Source organism: Colossoma macropomum, unplaced genomic scaffold (assembly GCF_904425465.1).
Source record: "Colossoma macropomum unplaced genomic scaffold, Colossoma_macropomum, whole genome shotgun sequence".
Classification (NCBI taxonomy): Eukaryota; Metazoa; Chordata; class Actinopteri; order Characiformes; family Serrasalmidae; genus Colossoma; species Colossoma macropomum.
The window spans coordinates 1,117,937-1,136,285 of NW_023494787.1; the positions used below are offsets into that span (position 1 = coordinate 1,117,937).

Below are 18,349 nucleotides of genomic sequence, written 5' to 3' on the forward strand. Positions count from 1 at the left end.
GTATGTCCATATAGTGACCCAAAAATATCTAAAACATGTTGGTCAGTGTAATCTGGTTGTGCTCACACCAGTGTTTTATGTTTTTAGTCAGTCATCATAAACTTCATGCATGAGAGTGAAAATACTAAGTATAGTGAAGGTACTGTACCTGTACAGGCTGTGGTGAGGACAACAGTTTTGTGTGTCTATATTTATATATTCTCCACTGGACAGGTACATATTCCTTAGTGATTCACAGGACTAGTTTACTGTTTGGTAAATCTAGCCTGCCTCCCCTACTGTTGTAGTATTTGAGTGAATTACATTTCTGAGCAGTTCTTAGCATCAATCACGCAGATACACACATATACACAACACACACTCCACACACCAAAAACACATATACCCATACAAATAGACACCTTAGCAACCACCTGAGACTCCACAGCAACTCCGCAGCAAAGTCTTAGCAACAACCTGGTACACCATAACAACAAATTAGCAACACTTTAGCAATCACCTGATATAGCAACTGACTAGCAACTAGCAATGATGCAGCATACCATAGCCACCACCTAGCAACAGATAAGCAATCAGCTGAGACACCATAGCAACTGCCTGCCAACAGCTTAGCAGCCACCTGGGACCCAATAGCAGCCACATGGTAAGACTTTGGCAAACAAGTAGGATAGTATAACAGCTGCCTAGCAATGTCTTAACAACTACCTGGTACACTATGGCAGCTGCCTAGCAACACCTTAAGAACCACCTGGCATACCACAAAAATCACACAGTAACACTTTGTGTACTATAGCAACAGGCTAGCAACAGCTTTGCATCAAACTGGGACACCAAAAGGAACCACTTGGTATACTACAGCAGCCACTTAACATCTTAGCAACCATATGAGATAGTAACCACCTGAGACATAGTAGCAACTGCCTAATAACAGCTTAGCAGCCACCTGGAAAACCATAGTAACCACTTAGCAACATGTTAGCAACTACATGAAATACCATGGTCACTGCCTAGCAATATGTTTGCAATCACTTGTTGTACCATAACAAACAATTAGCAACAGCTTAACAACCACCTGGAACACCTTAGCAACTCCTTAGCAACACCTTAACAAAACATCCATGATGTCATAGCTACTGCCTAATAACACTTTAGCAACCAACTAGGATCGCATAGCAACTGCCTAGAACACCTTAGCTATCACTTAGTAGACCATAGTATCCAGTTAGCAACATCTTAGTAACCATCTAGGATACCATATCAACTGCCCAACAACACTTTAGCAACCACTTGCCATACCATATCAACCACCTAGCAGTAACGTATCAACCAACTTGGATACCATACCAACTAGAAACTGCTTAGCAACCAACTGGGACACCTTAGCAACCACCTAGTAAAAGTTTTGCAATGTGGTATACCATAGCAACCACTTAGCAACACCTTTCGCAACCACCTTGGATACCATTGCAACTTAGCAATGACTTCATACCATAGCAACAGTTTAGCAACCAACAGGGACACCATAGCAGCCACCTAGCAACAGCTTAGCAACCTCCTGGTATACCATAGTAACCCCTTGTTAGCACCTTAGCAACCACCTGGGAAACCATGGCAATCACTTAGCAAGACCTCGGCAACCACCAGGTGTACCATAGCAACTGCCTAGCAACACCTTAGCAACCACCTGGTGAGCCATAGCAAATAATTAGCAGCACCTTACCAACCACCTGGTGTACAATAGCAAACAATTAGCTACACATTAGCAACCACCTGCGTACTATAGCAGTCGCCTTGCAACAACTTGGCTACCACCGGGTCACCAAAGCAACTACCTAGCAACAGCTTAGCATCCACTTGGAATACCATAGCAACCACCTAACATCTACATAATGCTTAAACGACCACCACCAACAATCCCTAAACACTTATGTCATTTACTGGCTTTAAGTTAAAGAAAGAAAAGAACTTAGAATAAGTATGTTTTTGAATGAACTTTTAAGTTTTTTTAAATCCACTTTATTTTTGAAGTACATTTTTTTTCTTCTTAGTTTTTGGAGAAATGACGAATGAGTGTTTCATATGTTTCTGAATTTAAATCTTAAAATGAAAATTATCCAACAGCTTTTGGTGTTCCCACCAGGTTACCAGAAAGCCCAGTTTGAAAACCCAGATATAAAGCCCAGTTACAAAGCCTGGTCTGAAAGTCTGCCTCAAAAACCTGGATCAAAGGTCTGGTTCTAAAGGACAAGCAATTCCAGGACCTGTGTTTCCATGATGTATTGGCCTTCTGTCTAATTTAGGTTTTATTTAAATTCAGAAATAAGTATGACATGAGTTAGCACTGGAAGGTCAAGAGGGAAAGAATAAGAGGGTGTTTGTCTGCAGGTTGCCATTTATCTCCTTTTTGTGTTTTTTTTCTATTGTGGTGTTTATCTGCCACTTTGGCATTTGTCAGGTATTTTAGTGTTTAAATGCTGTTTGTCATTTGTCTGCCGTTTTGGCATTTATTTGCCATTTGGCATGGGCGTAAAGCTTGTTAGGTTGCAATGTTTGCTTTATTTTGTACATTCCCCCCTTCCCAGTGTTTATAGTGGTGCTCCACTACAGCTGGTCAGGATAAGATTAATAATTGTAGAGTAAGGTTAGACGGGAGTGAATGTAGTATGTAGCACAAAAGATACAACATAAAAGTTGCAATATAGAGGAAAGAGACTAATCTGGTCATGGAGGCCAGTGATGGGGATCTCCTTGTAAATGCATATTTACCTTTTTACTCCTGTTGTTTTTGTTCTCAATGAAGACTACCTTTATTTTTGAGTTGAAGTTGGTCAAGAGCAAAACCTGTTAACTAACAAGACATGTACAAGAGTTTTTCTGGTTTACCCCTGAAGGGGTCTCAATGTGGTGCTCTATGAGGTTGGTTCGGACTAGCAGAGGTAAAAACACTCAGTTTGCAACCTAGTGACTTCTTATCTGGGACGGTAAGAGCTGGTTACCACATGGAACCAGAGTGTGTTTGAGTGTTTTGGGAACCTCCAGTCCCAACTCAGCTCTCTCTAGGATAGCTGTTGCCAGAGCAACAGGGACTGCCTCTGTCCACAGTTTAAAGAGGTTGAGGTGGTAAATCTGTAGTGACTTGCCTTTGTCAGACTGTTTCACCTCATTGTCGACCTCTCTAATTTGTTGTGTGGCCTCAAAGGGTCCTTGCCACTTGGTGAGTAATTTTGAGCTCAACATGTAAAGCAAAATGAGGACTTTCTCTCCGTTGTATGTGTGGCTCTGTCGTTCTTGAGCTCTGACCAAGTACATGGAGTTTTTCTCCCATAACAAGAATCTAGTGAATTTCATTTTTGCTATTTAAAGGTGCCTCCTCACAAAAGGAGGCTTGCAGGACCTCTCACACAGCAAACAGGTGTTCTTGCCACTTATCTGAGTTTCTGGCATCCTCATGCACGAAATTATGAATCAGGGTCTGATTAAATCATTTTACCAATGCATCTGTATGTGGATGGTAAAACACTGGTATGAATTGATTTAATATCCAGTAAATCGTACACCTCACATGATGTGCATGACAAAGGTGGTGTTAGAATCTTTTTTGGGATTCCAACTTGGGATACAATGTGAAAGAGTGCCTCTGCAACACTGTATGCTGAAATGATGTGTGAAAGGCACCACTATTGGGTATTGAGTTACATAGTTCACTAAGACTAATACAAAGCAGTACCCTTGTGCACTGCGGTCTAATGGCCAATGAGGTCTACACCAATTCTTTTGAAAGAAATCATGATTAAGGGAAGAGGCACAATGGCTCTTTTGGGATTGCCAATGGGTTAACTAGTTGACATTCACGGCAAGATGTGCACCACTTGTGTACATCACTGCAAAATGCTCATACAATAAAATCATGCTATCTACTGATTTAGTGTTTTATCCTGCCCCAGATGGCATGCCACAGAATTATTATGAGCTGCATGAAAAAGCATTTACCTATGGCTCTTCAGAATCACAAACCAAGTTATGATTTCTTCTGTTTGAGTGTTCTGTGTCACTCTATACAATTTATCCTTCATTATTCAAGAATTGCAGCACAAGCTCCAGTTTGAGCCTCTGACCATGAATTATTCTCACTTGATCAAAGACATGCTTCAGTGTGCTGTCATGTGACTGCTCCAGAGGGAAATCCCCCCTAGGGGAACCCAAAAGGCAGAGCCCTGGAGCACAGCTGCCCTGTCGGGATTGGTTCTGCTACCTGAGTCCCCACCTCCCGGCAACTCCAGCCCTAGAACAGAACGGGACAAACCCAGAAGATCCTTTCACTATGAAGCAGCACAAGTCACACACTTCACTACAGCACCCATCCTTCATTAGTTCTTTTACTAACCCCTTTAATTGTGGCCAATTGGTCCCCAAAATCAGAGCATGGGTACGATGAGGACTAACCACCACCCTGGCAGGTATCATGCAGCAAGCTCTGCTTGCTCCAATTTCCAGTCCTCCTCCTGTCTTTTCACCAGGGCCTCGAAATGGTTCTGCTGTTCCTCAAAGACCTGAAGCAGGTCTTGGCTCTGCTGGATCTAAGAGAGGGTTTTAATGACCTCAGCCAGTGGAGACGCTTCCATTGTAGCTGCCTGGGTTACAGCACCACTGTGATACTCAGTGAATGAGGAGGGAATATGGTGGAGGCAATTGCAAAGGCACAGAGACATTTTATTACGTTACTCACAATGAAATGAAAAATACTAGACTTGGAGCGTACGGCTCTCATCAGTAACAAAATCAAGAATCTGTTGTTAATCTCATCATTTAGGCTAAGCTTGTAGTTCAGACATCAGGTTTCTCTGCTGCCTTGGTTCTTCTCTCTTAACTGTCTCTCCCTACTCCTCAGCCCATCTCCTCAGCCAAACAACCCTCCACCTCAGAGACAGTGCCTGACCATGCCCCCACTGCCATAGTGAGATAGGGTGAGAAACACACACACAAAAAAAGAGCTTCTGCATCAAATATCTGTGTCAAATATCTGAAGATGTATGTGATTGGTTGCAGATACAATACAAATTCCATGAACAATACTGATGAGGAGAAAAGAATGTGTGGCTTGCAATAACAGATCTACTACTCAGACCAACTGTTTCTCCAATGTATCTCCCCCTTAAGTATGTGAGCAATCAGATAGAAATTCCATTTGAAACATGTCCTGGTTGCATTTAGCTTGTCATCTTCACCATCAAAGAATTATCCAATCAACCCATGATGCATGAAGTGTAACTAGGCTCCGTGTCAAGCATTAACCTCTCATATGGTGGTCGGTAACATAACTAATCCTTAGAACATGACCACTCTTGATTTTGTAGCTCAGAAATGTCATAACATGCCACTTAAACACATACCACACCAATCCGAAAAACTTGGTCATGTGAAAAAGTAAGTACACCCCATGAAATGTTCTTTTAACATTTGTGATCATATCCGTATTTGATCTTCAGGTAAACAGTATGTATAAATAGAAATGTATACATTATTTTATATTATAATTTATATATAATATATATTATAATTTATAGATTAAAAAACATGGACATTTTCACTGGCAGTCAACACCTTTCTCCTATGTTTCTGCATGTCCTGTTTGGAGACTTAAATAGTACAAATCATACACGTTCTGTCAAACGAGTGATTTATGACCCATGATTTATGACCCCTTATGATTGACAGGCCAATATGATTAACAAGATGTCTGTGTCCCCACCACCACCCCCTAAAAGATTTGTGACAGGATGAGTTGAGGTGTCAGTGTCCTGTCTTTGGTGGGGTCACTTCCCCCGCCCCCTGCTGTGTGTACAAAGGTGTGACAGTGTGTCTCTAGCCATGTGTTGATAGCTTTCACAAAATTGTTTGGTGTGAGCAAGTTTCCTGTATCATTAGGCTAACCGTCTGGAAACATTGGTAGTGGGTGATCTCAAAATGTTTAATGTAAGGCATTTTAAAAGGTTTAATTTCAGATTGTGGATTTAAATTTTAAGGTGGGGGTGGGATTGTGTGGTGATGATGCGGTAATCACGCCTATCAGCACGGGCCAATCAAACACAAAGGATTGCAATATGCTATGGCATGGGTGTGTCTTGAGAAAATGGCATATATAGCCAACCAAAGTAACACAATTTCACCAGCAACCTGTCAATTGGAAGCAACATGGCCTACGTTCTTGGTAAGTGTGTGTTCTACAGACTTTGCCCAAATTTCTTGTAAGTAAATTTGCAAGTATTTCAAACAGTGTTGCAAATTTTTGCTTAAAGGACTTTCTTGGTCTAGGTGCATCTGACCTTGAAACAATCTTTGCTATTAGAAGCATTGAGGGATTATCTCAACTTGGTACGTTTTTGTCATTGTTTTTTTATTTATTTTTTCATTATTTGTAGTTGTTGATGTTCATCTACATAATGTATACATTTCTGTTGTTACAGAATCTGCAAATATGTCAGATTATGAGAATCCTCTTGGTAAGTCAGCAGTTGTGTTATAGTTTTGTCTGTGTTAGTTGTTGAGGGGTTAATACTAATTCATATATTTACGTGGTAAATCGCAATACTAGTCCACACATACTGGCTTGTGCAGACGGGATCATGAGAAATAAAAAGAACCTCACATTGAAAAACAAGTCAGTGGTGAAACGCTTTAAAGTTGTATACAACAAGCAGGTCTTGTTGTCTTACTTTTCAACACTTCCTTATGGGTACTAAAGATGTCCATGACTATCACGGGGTGCTAGAGGTTGACAGGTTTGATTTTAGATTACAACATCCTTTTTCATGTGTAATAAGTGGTCCATCAAATTCTGGAAAAACATTTTGTAAAAAACAGTTGATTGAACGTACTAATGAGCTGATTTCAAAGAAAATTGAAAACAGTGTACATTTATGATTGCTGGCAGCCACTTCATGACGAAATGCTAAAAATAAGAAACAATCATTTTGTTCAAGGGATACCAACAACATTAAATGATGACACACTTCTACCGTTGATTTTTGATGTTATGAAAGATGCTAGCAATAATGCTGAGGTAGAAAAGGTATTTACACAGTATGTACACCATCGAAACTTAAGTGCCATTTACCTAAATACAAAATTTGTTTTTCCAAGGAAAATCTATTAGTTTGAACACAAATGACCTCATTATCTTAAAATCCTAGAGACAACAATCAGGTCAGTGTGTTAGGTAGACAGATGTACCCCGGTAATACAAAGTTTTTCATGGAGTGTTCCTCATGATTGATTATAAAGCAAAGAACTCCTGAAGAATTTCATCTCAGAACGGATCTGCTTTCACACAGACCTGTTTACATTCAGAAGAAATGCACATAGGTTAATATGTCAGACAGACTATATAGTAACCTGACACTTCTTAAACATCTATTTAAAGCCAAGCCTGCGCAGAGACGTGTTATTTTGCAGCGTCTAATGACCTCATCGTAACTCTGTGTGAAATAGCTTTCAATGTGCTTAATGGGACTATACCTCTCACACCGACGTAATTTGCATGTTAAAGAAGAAGAAGTCTGAAATAAAATTTTTTGCAGATAAAAAGGTTGGTGCATCATGAAAGAAGAAAGCTATTAATCAGAAAGGAGGGGGTTTTCTTCTTACATTGTTGAGTGTTGCGCTACCATTTATAACAAGTTTGATAACTGCCAAATAAATTGAAAAGATATGGCAGTATGCTGAAAAATGTTTTTGGTACCTCAACACCAGTTGGATAAGTTAAAGAGCGATAATCCACGGGAGTCTATCAGATAAGTTGTAGAAAATGACTTGGACATGTCTATATGAAATATTTTGAGCAGGAATGATCTTGATGCCCATGAGAAGGCCAAGCTGTACGCCGTTGTTTTGCAAAGATATTTAACCATTGCTAAACAGGGTGATATGGAGGCCAACACTTTCACAATGTCATTACCAACGACAGATAATGTTAATAATAGGGAAACATATGTTCAGACCGACGACAAAAATGATGTAATCAATGATGTTCTCAGAAATGTACCCTCTCGAAACAAGAGGAACGTTGAGTATGTTTTAGATAAAATGTCTAAGTCAAAAGACGTGTCTTCTTGGAATGAATCAGGAGAATTTGTTTTAAATGGACAACCAATTGCTGGGTCACATATTCTGGACTTGGTGAAAAGTATCACAGCACCGCACAGGGCTAGCGACGATCGTAGACCTCTGGGGTGGGCCGAGTTTCTAGAGGCCTTTGCTGTTTTAAATATACCACTTTCTACCATACCAAACAAGCATGTCAGATAGAAAAATTGTTTAAAAATAAAAAAAAAAAAAGTCTGATGATTATGCTACTCCTGTGAAAGACGTTTCACAAATCACCCGCTAGCAGTGCTGAATCCCCCATGTTTATCTCACCTACTATAGACAGAAGTAAATGGTTAGATTTCTAATGTTGGCTTTGTTTATTTTGCTATATATATTTATGCACATACATGTATATTGTTTATCATGGCTATGTAAATATTTGTTTCACATTGTTTGAAAACTGTCATCTAATGTTTACTGGTGTTACACATTTGTAAATGTGAATAACTTAGTTTAAATGGTTTGTTTGTTTTTATTTATCAACCATACATTACACAGAGGCACAAATTAAACATTTGTCCTGTTTGAACATGCTGCACACATTTAAACCTGTTCTTACAAATACATGGATACAAATTTTGAAACCTTGTCATTTATTAAATCAAAACTATATTTAGACATTACATCTTCATAATTGCACCCATTAGCCATGTGGTGTAAAAAATAAATAAATAAAAAAAACAACAACAGTGTTGTCCACAAGTGGTTGATGTAAAATATTGTACTTGTCCGGTTGAGTACCATTGTGTTATGCACGATGTTTAAGAAAGTCGCTAATAATTTTTGGAAACGTCATAGTCTGGTCCATTTCCAAAAATGTCAAAATAAAACACCCTCGACGATCTTCACTTATGTAGACGGCAAGCCAGTGTTCTCTGGGAAGATTTATGTGTATTAATAATGACCATTGTTGGTCATTTCCTTAGGACATTTATTGGGTAATTGGTCACATGCTAACACACCAAGAAAATGTGTGTTAACAGCCACTTTGTCCATGAGGGCAGTCAGCTCTAAAGTGTTCATTAGTAGAAATCCACTAAAACTTGTCTTCGGTTAAGCACTTCAATAATACTGTCAAAAACAGCATACACAAATCAAATTTATGGTGTATGGAAGGGGTTGTCTGAAACATGCCTCCAGTCTCATATTACCCAATTTTACCGAAGACACATGTTGACTGCATTCTTCATCAGGCATAAGATTAAATGCATACAGTGTATACCTCTGTAGGAAATCTGACCTGTCAATAGGTAATGCTTGGTTTTTCAGATGCCTTTCAGATGCAAGAGCTAACTGATAAAATTCACATACGGCAGAACCAGAATGGAAATCGGGTTGATGCGGTTTAGCTGGATATTATAAATACTATAAATAATAAATATATTATGAATTACAAATAAAGATGCTGAGAGAATGTTTACTTTAAGCTAACGCATCATCCACATTAGGCAGAATTCATCCTTAATATGTGTCATCCGAATTTTTATATCAACACCATTAAGCATCAATTTCTCCTGAAAAAATGCATCACTATGAATTGGACTCAACAGTTCAACCACATTACTAGCATTTGTAAATGTGGTCCTCTTTGCCAAGCCGCTGTTGTTCCTAGCGGGGTTTGTTTCATCCGTATGCCCTGCAGTGTCCAGATAAAAGAGTCCTGAGGAGAAAACAGTTTCCAGTGTGTCCCGGCCAACAACAACAACAACAACAACAACAACAACAACAACAAGTAACCAAAGAAAATGAACATCAACAGGCTTCATTTTTATACTCCTATGATAACAGTTGTTGTACCCACATATTATGTCTTGTAAAACATCAATATACCTTTTGGAATTTATAGCTGTTAAATATCTCCACATACATGTTTTTAGAGTGAACTAAAGGCTATGATGCTAGCCTTTAGTTCACTACCTGTAGCAAAATGCGTAATTTTGTTTTTTGCCATCAGGTTTGGAAATTGTTTGTTGAAAAACTCTTTACCCCTGTCTGTCTGCAACTTTTGAGGCACTCTACCTTCAGTTAGTATGGATGCAAATGCTTTAGCAACTTCCAAACTCGACTTATTTTTTCATCTACATTTCTCTCAACCAAATATTCAACAAATGTTTATCACTTTACAAACATTAATTGGTTTCTTTGTTGAAAGTTTTGTCATACAAATGTCTAATATGTATGTAAATAGGCGAAGTATGTGACTGATTTTTGCTGTATCATTACTCTTAGGCATAAGAGACAGGATCTTACCCATAGACACATAGGTTGACTTGTTAGAATCTATACATAAAGGCATGAACAATGTCTGTGTTATGTCGTCATAGTACTTTTCAAAGATATCTGGCTTAAACAGACATGAATGTCGAAGTTGACTGGGGTGGTTCACTTCTCTTCATATGTTGTAAGATTAAAACGACAGCAGACTTTTTGAGTTTTAAGCCTGTAGCACATATTTGACCATCCACATCATCGGGTGGTGTGGATGTAGTTTTGCATTCAGGAGCCTCGACAAGCATTTCACCACCTTCCATGCCTGTTGACCCTGTCTGATGTCTAGATACAGCCCCATTTGTTGACACTGCTGAAAAAAAAATGGCGGTTGTCGGAAAGTCATATTTGCACATGCATAATCTTCGCACAACTGATCTAAACTGTAATTGTCCAATGTGTTGGGTTGCTGTTGCATGCTGCATCTCCGTCTGTGTTGGCATCGTTGCTGAAATGGTCCAACAAAATGTTGTCTGGTTTCATGTTAGTTACTACTGGTTCATCATAGCCGTAGTTCATGCCTAAGCAACCTGTGATGGGCTGTGTATAATCAATGTCAGAGTCTGGCACCCGGTAATCTTCAACAAATCTCTCAGTCTTTTTATACCACACAAGTCCTTTAGTGCCAGGGTGGCCTGCTGGAAGAAAACCGTTGGAACCCAGAACATGTTGACTTCAATGCTGGAGACTGTCTTGTCATTGTATGCCAGGGTATGGATGTTACCCCTTTTAACACACGCTAGGGGTAGGCGGTGATTCTGCCTGACCCTCCCCAGAAACGTCATAAGCCAGGGAATCAAAGAGGTTAACCTTAACACCACTTAAGTGTTCACAAGACCTATATCTAAACGCGTTACAATATCGCTTCTTCCTCGGAGCAAAAGTTCGGTTGGCAACAGAACCACAGAAACTAGCATTAGGTGTTGCTGTAGAAACTCTGAGAGGCATCTGATTTACACTTGTGATAGATATTTTCAGCATTAGTCATGCAAACCACCAGTGAGGAGGAGGAGGAAGAAGAAGAAGAAGAAGAAGAAGAAGAAGAAGGAGAAGGAGAAGAAGTGCTTAAAACCATATATACATTGCTCACACCCACTTCTGACACCTCAACTCATCCTGTCACAAATCTTTTGGGGGGTGGTGGTGGGTACACAGACATCTTGTTAATCATAGGGGGTCATAAATCATGGGTCATAAATCACTCAGTGTGGGGGGTCATAAATCACTCGTTTGACAGAACGTGTATGATTCATACTACCTCTGTCATTACAGTTTTTGCCGCTCCAGTAACCTCTGTCTCTTTTAGAGCCTGTTCCTGCTGTTTCCACCCTTGCCTAGCACACAGAGGGTCCTAGCACAACTGCTGGCCCTCTCTGGCTTCCCATGGCTTCAGCGCACTTCAGTCTCCAAATACTACTTCCTTTCCATCTCTGAACAGACTATGGTCAAGCTTCATAAGGTTTTAAAAGAGAATCACATCCCCTTTGCCCCTATCTCTCTCTGCCTTCACATGAAAGTAAACAGTACCTGCCACTGGCCATGTCATTGGGCCATGCTGAGGTTAACACACTTGTGACCTTGCTGTGCAAAGGTGGCCCCTGCTCTACCTCAATGTCCAGATGATCTATTACTTCAACTAAGCAAGTTGCTTTGTCTTCTCATGCAAATTGCTTAATGTTTACCTCTACTGTGGTAAAGCTCATAGTCGCTCCACCTGCCCACAATGTCCATCCCAATTCAGGGACAAAGGTCTACTTGAACATCTCCTCATAACAGCCAAGGTCCTTAATCTCTCCATGTAAGGAAAGACATCTCCTTTTACTACAAGGATCCATTTCCATCCCTGAAGATTTGCAACTACACTAAACCCCTCAAGCTTTACCTTGCTGTCATTGCTGCATTTCTGTTGGTGCACCCAAAGGACAGGATGAGTTAATGTTTATTCACTCTGACCATTTTGCAGTAATAAAAATCATGAGTAAAAGAATGGCACAATTCCCTAACACCCCTCACCCAGCACTCTGTCCAACACCAGTATCATTGAGGCAAAAGGCAAAATTGTTGAAAACAATTCTAGACAGGCCAACATGCTCATTTGATATATCTAAAAAAATCTAAGGGTCCACAGTATCAAAGACGGCCTTCAAGTAGCACCAGAACTGAAGGCTTATTTCTGTCAAGACCTGTTCTGATATCATTCACTACTTTTAGCAAGTAGGTAAAGTTAGGTAGTTAACTTTGCATTCTACACAACATTTAAGACAACACCACACATACATAACATCACCCCCTACTCTCACAAAAAAAAAGTCCTATTTTACAACCTAAGGTATGTACAGGGTTAATATGCAAATGAGTAATTGCTTTGATTCAACAAGGTACTGAAACAGAAATGCCTTATTATGCTTGGTTCTTCCAGCAGGTTCTTACGGGATGGCAGGGAGGCAGACCCAGGTGCAAAGGGGAAAACCTGTGAGAACATGTCTTAAATTAATTTATTGAGGCAATGGAGTGTGAATTTGATGATTGTGCACAGTGGAGTTGAGGTTAGCCAGGCTTGAACTGCCGATGTCTTGATCAGTGGTCCGAGGAGTTACCACTGGACCACCAGGAAGCGATAACGGGAACACCAACAAATGGGTGCTTGAGCGTGCTCAAACAAAAGCTGAACTAGAAAGGTGAAATAAAAGATAATCAGAAGACAAAAATTACTTCCTCTGTGATTATGAGAGGAAGGCAGACTTTGTTTCACCTGTTTGCTCTTAGTGGAGCAAACACCTTGTGTATGGTTTGGAGTTGTTTGTTGCTCAAGCTTTCTTTTGGTTTTTAAGTAGTTTTGGGGCAAATTCTCTCTTTTGTTTTTTCCAGCCATCTTTTCTTTCCTTTTCTTTTTCCTTTCCGTTTCGTTTAAATACCCACCTCGGCTAAGTACCGTACCAGTCACCCCTCTACAAAGGTGTGACAAAGGGCTGCTGTTTGCCACAGCCTTAAGTAGAGGAGCCCATAGGTGTGCCTGGTTGGGCCTAATCAGCCTGAGGGCTTTCTTGGAATTGGAGTTCCCTGAACTTATGGCATATTGCCACCATCGCCCTCTGCTGGCGGCCAGCGGCACAGGCTGGGCCCTTACACAGGTACAACATACATACATACATACATCATCTAAACCGCTTATCCTTCTGGGTTGCGGTGGGGTGCTGGAGCCTATCCCAGCTGTCATTGGACGGAAGGCAGGATACACCCTGGACAGGTCGCCATTCCATCGCAGGGCACAGGTACAACTTTTTGGAAGTAATTCAAACTCTGGTAGCAATGGGTGAGCTGGACAGGCCAAGATGGCACTAGCTTTCCTTAGAACCTGTTTGTCATATATATTAGAAAGCTGGGTTTACCATGCCCCAATGATTTTACTTGCAACTTTGACAAGACTGTTGAGTTTAGTCCTGATAGTCATGCTAAAGTTCACATTCTAAGCCTATTCTAAAATTTGCTTTAGTATCTTATGATCTGCTCTTGGGTCAAATTTGCCAGCTGGAAAGGTTGAAAGTGGACTTAAATTTTCTCCACTTGTAGTGGAAAGATTGATTTCCAATATTTGGTAAACCCTTTCCAAGACTCACAAACATCTCAGAGAGCTCTTTTGATCTAGGCATGATAATACTTCACACACCAATAGCAAAGAGCAAGTAAGAAAAATAACACATTTCCTTTTAATCTGCTGTTAATCATGTCAAAACATGCAATAACAGATAAACTGGGGAAAAGGAAAAGGTGTGGGTAGCAGGTCTATAGATGTTTTCTTCTGAAATCTATTGACTTCAAGTACTCAAACTTCTGAGTAGATATTTAAGATCACTATAAGATATTTTCTAACAGTGTTCTAATTGTTAGCTGATTAGTTGCACCTGATTTAGACTTGACACATTGGAGGTAGTGATAAATGTAGGGTTATACTAACTTTTTCCCCATAAGAACAACATTTAATTTCCATTTACTTCAATTATGGAAAGTATGACAGAAATGTTAATTTTAAGTGTCATAGGTTAAATTCCGATATTTACCTGTCCATTTTGTTTAAATGAAGAATTGATTATCTGTATGTGCAAATATGTAAAATCTAAACTGTTCATGAAATGTACTTACTTCTGCATGTTCTGTATGTGTACTTGTACGTGTTGAATTTGGTTCTCTAAAGGCTTATTATTAATTTGTTTCATCAGACTAAAAATAAAAAGCAGCTGAAGTTTGAAGTATATTTCTATCCAGTTTGCAATACATGCACTTGCTCAAATTGCACAGAGAAACAAAATAAAAAGGCATGAACTGACTTCTTTATTAAATCATGTCCTTGTTTCTTTACATAGAAGTTATAACCCCATTGAGAAAACACATTATTAGAAAAGATGAATAAACAACAGAAATACACCACTACTTCTTGTCTCATCGTTAAAGGGCTATACTGTACAACATTCAGTATGTTGATAAATTATGTATAACATTTTCCTTAAGTGAAATTTTAAATAAGTCTTAACGATCATTCCAGTGCTATGGGAGTGGCGACACCATGTTTGAGTGTTTTATCCAATACCATATAAATAATAATAATAATGATCAATCTTATTTATAGAGCATTTATACACAAAGCAGCTTCACGTGCTTTGCAATCAAACAGTAAAGTTAAGTAACAAAAGCAAATACTTAACACATTTCATTCACAGGAAAAATGTCTAAACCAAAGTCTAATTGTGATTTCACCTGACTGAAGGAAAAGAACTCAGATATTCACAAAATCAGATGCTAAAAAAACAGGATACAATCACTGTATTCACTGTTCTGTGCACAAAAATAACTAGTTGGATAAAAAGCAGTTATGTATTTGAAAAACTGAAAAAAAGTTCCATATTTCAATCTAAAAAGAAATTCTTCTCCTTCCCAACAACTTTATTTGATTCCATATTTCCTGCAGTTTAAGTCCATATATAATAGGATTGAGTAGAGGAGAAATTACCAAATTTTCAACTGACATTATCATGGCAAATAAATGAGGTACGTTTCCTTCTAATCTGCTGTTAATCACTTCAAAACATCCAGTAATAGAGAAACTGATAAAAATGAAAAGGTGTGGGAAGCAGGTCTGTAGAGCTTTTCTTCTAAACTCTTTTGAATTCTTTAAGCAGACATCGATTATTCTAATATATGAATAGATTATAAAGAATACTGGTGGAAATACAGCAATGCTTAAAATAAACAGTCCATACGAATTCATAGCAGATATGTCTCCACAACTTAATTTAGCAATTGAGTAGTTATTACAATATATTCTGTTTAATTTAAATTTACACAGCTGTCGGTATGTTAATATTATTGATATGCCAATTTCACAGGAAGGCACAAACCAACAGACAAATAAGATCTTTTTAACAGTGGACATTTTTACAAGAGTTGCGTATTGTAATGGTTTACATATGGACACATATCTGTCATAGGCCATAGCTGATAATAAAGTGAACTCTGATGTTCCATATGTATAAATGCAAAAGGCCTGAAACAGACATGCTTCAAGAGAGATAATTTGTTTTTCAGACAAAAAATCAGTCAGTAATTTAGGATATAAGGCAGCTGTTCCAAAAAGAGAATTGCAAAGTAAAGCAGCAATGAATATGTACATTGGTTCATGGAGATGTTTGCTTTTGTAAATGACAGAAATGACAACAGTGTTACAAAAAATTATCAGTATATAAACTGTAAGACAAATTATGAAGTAAACATATCTATATTTCTCCAGTTCCACATGTCCTTCCAAAGATAAATATGTAACATTGGTAGAATAATCCATGAATGGTCCGGGAGGAATGTTGTTGCGTTTCACTGTGTACTTGTATATAGCTGAAATGACAATGAAGCCTCTTGAACTTGAACTTTCCATAAAGTAGTCCAAAGATGTCTAAACAGATTAGTCAGTTTAATCTGGTTGTGCTCAAACCAGTGTTTTTTATGTATTCAGTCAGGCATCAGAAAAAAACATGCTTAAGAGTGAAGAGTGAAGTACAGTGGAGGTATTATGGCTGTACAGGCTGGTTTGAGGACAACAGCTTTGTGTACCTATATTTATATATTCTCTACTGGACAGATACATATTCCTTAGTGGTTTACTCTCCAATTTACTGATTGGTAAGTCTTGCCTGCATCGTTCACCATTATAGAATGGAGTTAAATGGATTCACTTTGAAAATTTTTACTTTGCGTCAACTAATTTAATAAAACATGTTAGTATATTCCCCTAAATTTATGACAGCAAGTACAGAGAATGTTATGCAGTGATAAGTTATACAGCTGCATTCAGCTAATCAGTGTTACTAAAATACATAGATTTGTTGTTAAGTACATTAATTTCCAATCAAATTAAGATTCCTTTATAAATTGTTTGTTAGGTGATTTTCTCTGACTGTTACTTGAATCAGAATCAGAATCGGTCAATGTCACTAAGTGTCTTACACATACAAAGTATTTGTTTTGGTGAGTCATACATTTATGACATGTAACATATTAAACAGCCTTGACAGTACACAACCTGTTAACAAGAATTTAATACAATGAAAAATACAATAAAATACAATAAATAGAATAAAGATTTAAGAACAAGATGATTTAAGAATAGCCACGAGAAAGGAGCTAAAAAGATATGTGGATGTCTCACGTCTCATTGTGACAGCAATCTGTGGCACCATCTTGGACCACCATCTTGGTTTTAGCATTTGGTAAATTGATGTTTGTAGCAGACCTGTCCAGAGCAGGGAATGGAGAGATTAGGAGGCATGACTGGGGGGCTCCTGCCCCTGGGCACAACAAGGGATGCTGCCTGAACCATATGATGGTTTGCCACTTGCAACTCCCAAGCTGCTTCGATTTTTTTTTTGCCTCCTGAAAAGAAGCTTTTGGCTCCTGCCAGCTGGCCAGGTGCAGATGGATGAGGGTCTTTCTGAATGACATTCTTCTAACTGTAGTGAAAATTATTTAGGAACCTGTAGTCTTGGTCTTGGTCAGATATATGTCTTCATCCATTTCCTATTGTTACTGCAGGATGATTGCAACCAAAGAGTGGGCTCAATGTATTACCTTCAATATACTCATCAGCTTCTACTGGTGGTAACTATTTCTCCTTCCTTACCCTTTCTGTACAAAACAAGAAAGTCTACCTGTGGGAGTCCAACAAGAAGGGAGTCTACCTGCAGGAGACCTTCAAGATTTGACTACCTGCAGGAGTCCATCAAAAAGTGAGCCTGCAAGTCCGTCAAGGAGGAAATCTACTTGCAGGAGTCCATCAAAGATGGAGTCTATCTGCGGGAGTTCATCAAGGAGGTAGTATCTCGGCAGTAGTTTATCAAGGACAGAGCCTACTTGCAGGAGTCCTTCAAGGTTGGACTACCTGCAGGAGTCCATCAAGAAGGAAGTCTGCCTGCAGGAGTCCATTAAGGAGGAAGTTTATCTGCAGGAGTACATCAAGTAGGGAATCTCCTTGTAGTAGTTCATCAAAGAGGGAGTCTACCTGCAGGAGTTCATTAAGGAGGTAGTATCCCTGCAGTAGTTAATCAAGGACGGGGTCTACTTGCAGGAGTCCATCAAGGTTGGATTACCTGCAGGGATTCATCAAGGAGGGTATCTACCTGCAGGACTACATCAAGTGGGGAATCTGCCTGTAGTAGTCCCTCAAGGAGGGAGTCTACCTGCAGGAGTCCTTTAAGGTTGGGCTACCTGCAGGAGTCCATCAAGACATGACTGCCTGTGGGAGTCCATCAACGAGGGAGTATACCTGCAGGAGTTAATTAAGGAGGAGGTTTACCTGCAGGAGTCCATTAAGGAAGGAGTCTATCTACATGAGTCCATTGAGGAGGTAGTATATCTGCAGTAGTCCATCAAGGAGGGGGTCTACCTGCAGGAG

At 39.2% G+C, this 18,349-nt stretch overlaps 1 protein-coding gene across 1 annotated transcript; it reads right to left on the minus strand.

Moving 5' to 3' along the window:
- Nucleotides 1-15,319: 15,319 nt before the first annotated feature.
- On the minus strand, nt 15,320-16,246 carry LOC118804823 (olfactory receptor 6N2-like). Its single transcript, XM_036565454.1, has one exon. It carries the CDS (start codon nt 16,244-16,246, stop codon nt 15,320-15,322), a length of 927 nt encoding a protein of 308 aa, XP_036421347.1.
- Between the last annotated feature and the right edge of the window lie 2,103 nt (nt 16,247-18,349).

Excerpts from the sequence above, each read along its gene's own strand:
- LOC118804823 (XM_036565454.1), bottom strand. The coding sequence starts at position 16,246 with ATGGATTATTCTACCAATGTTACATATTTATCTTTGGAAGGACATGTG.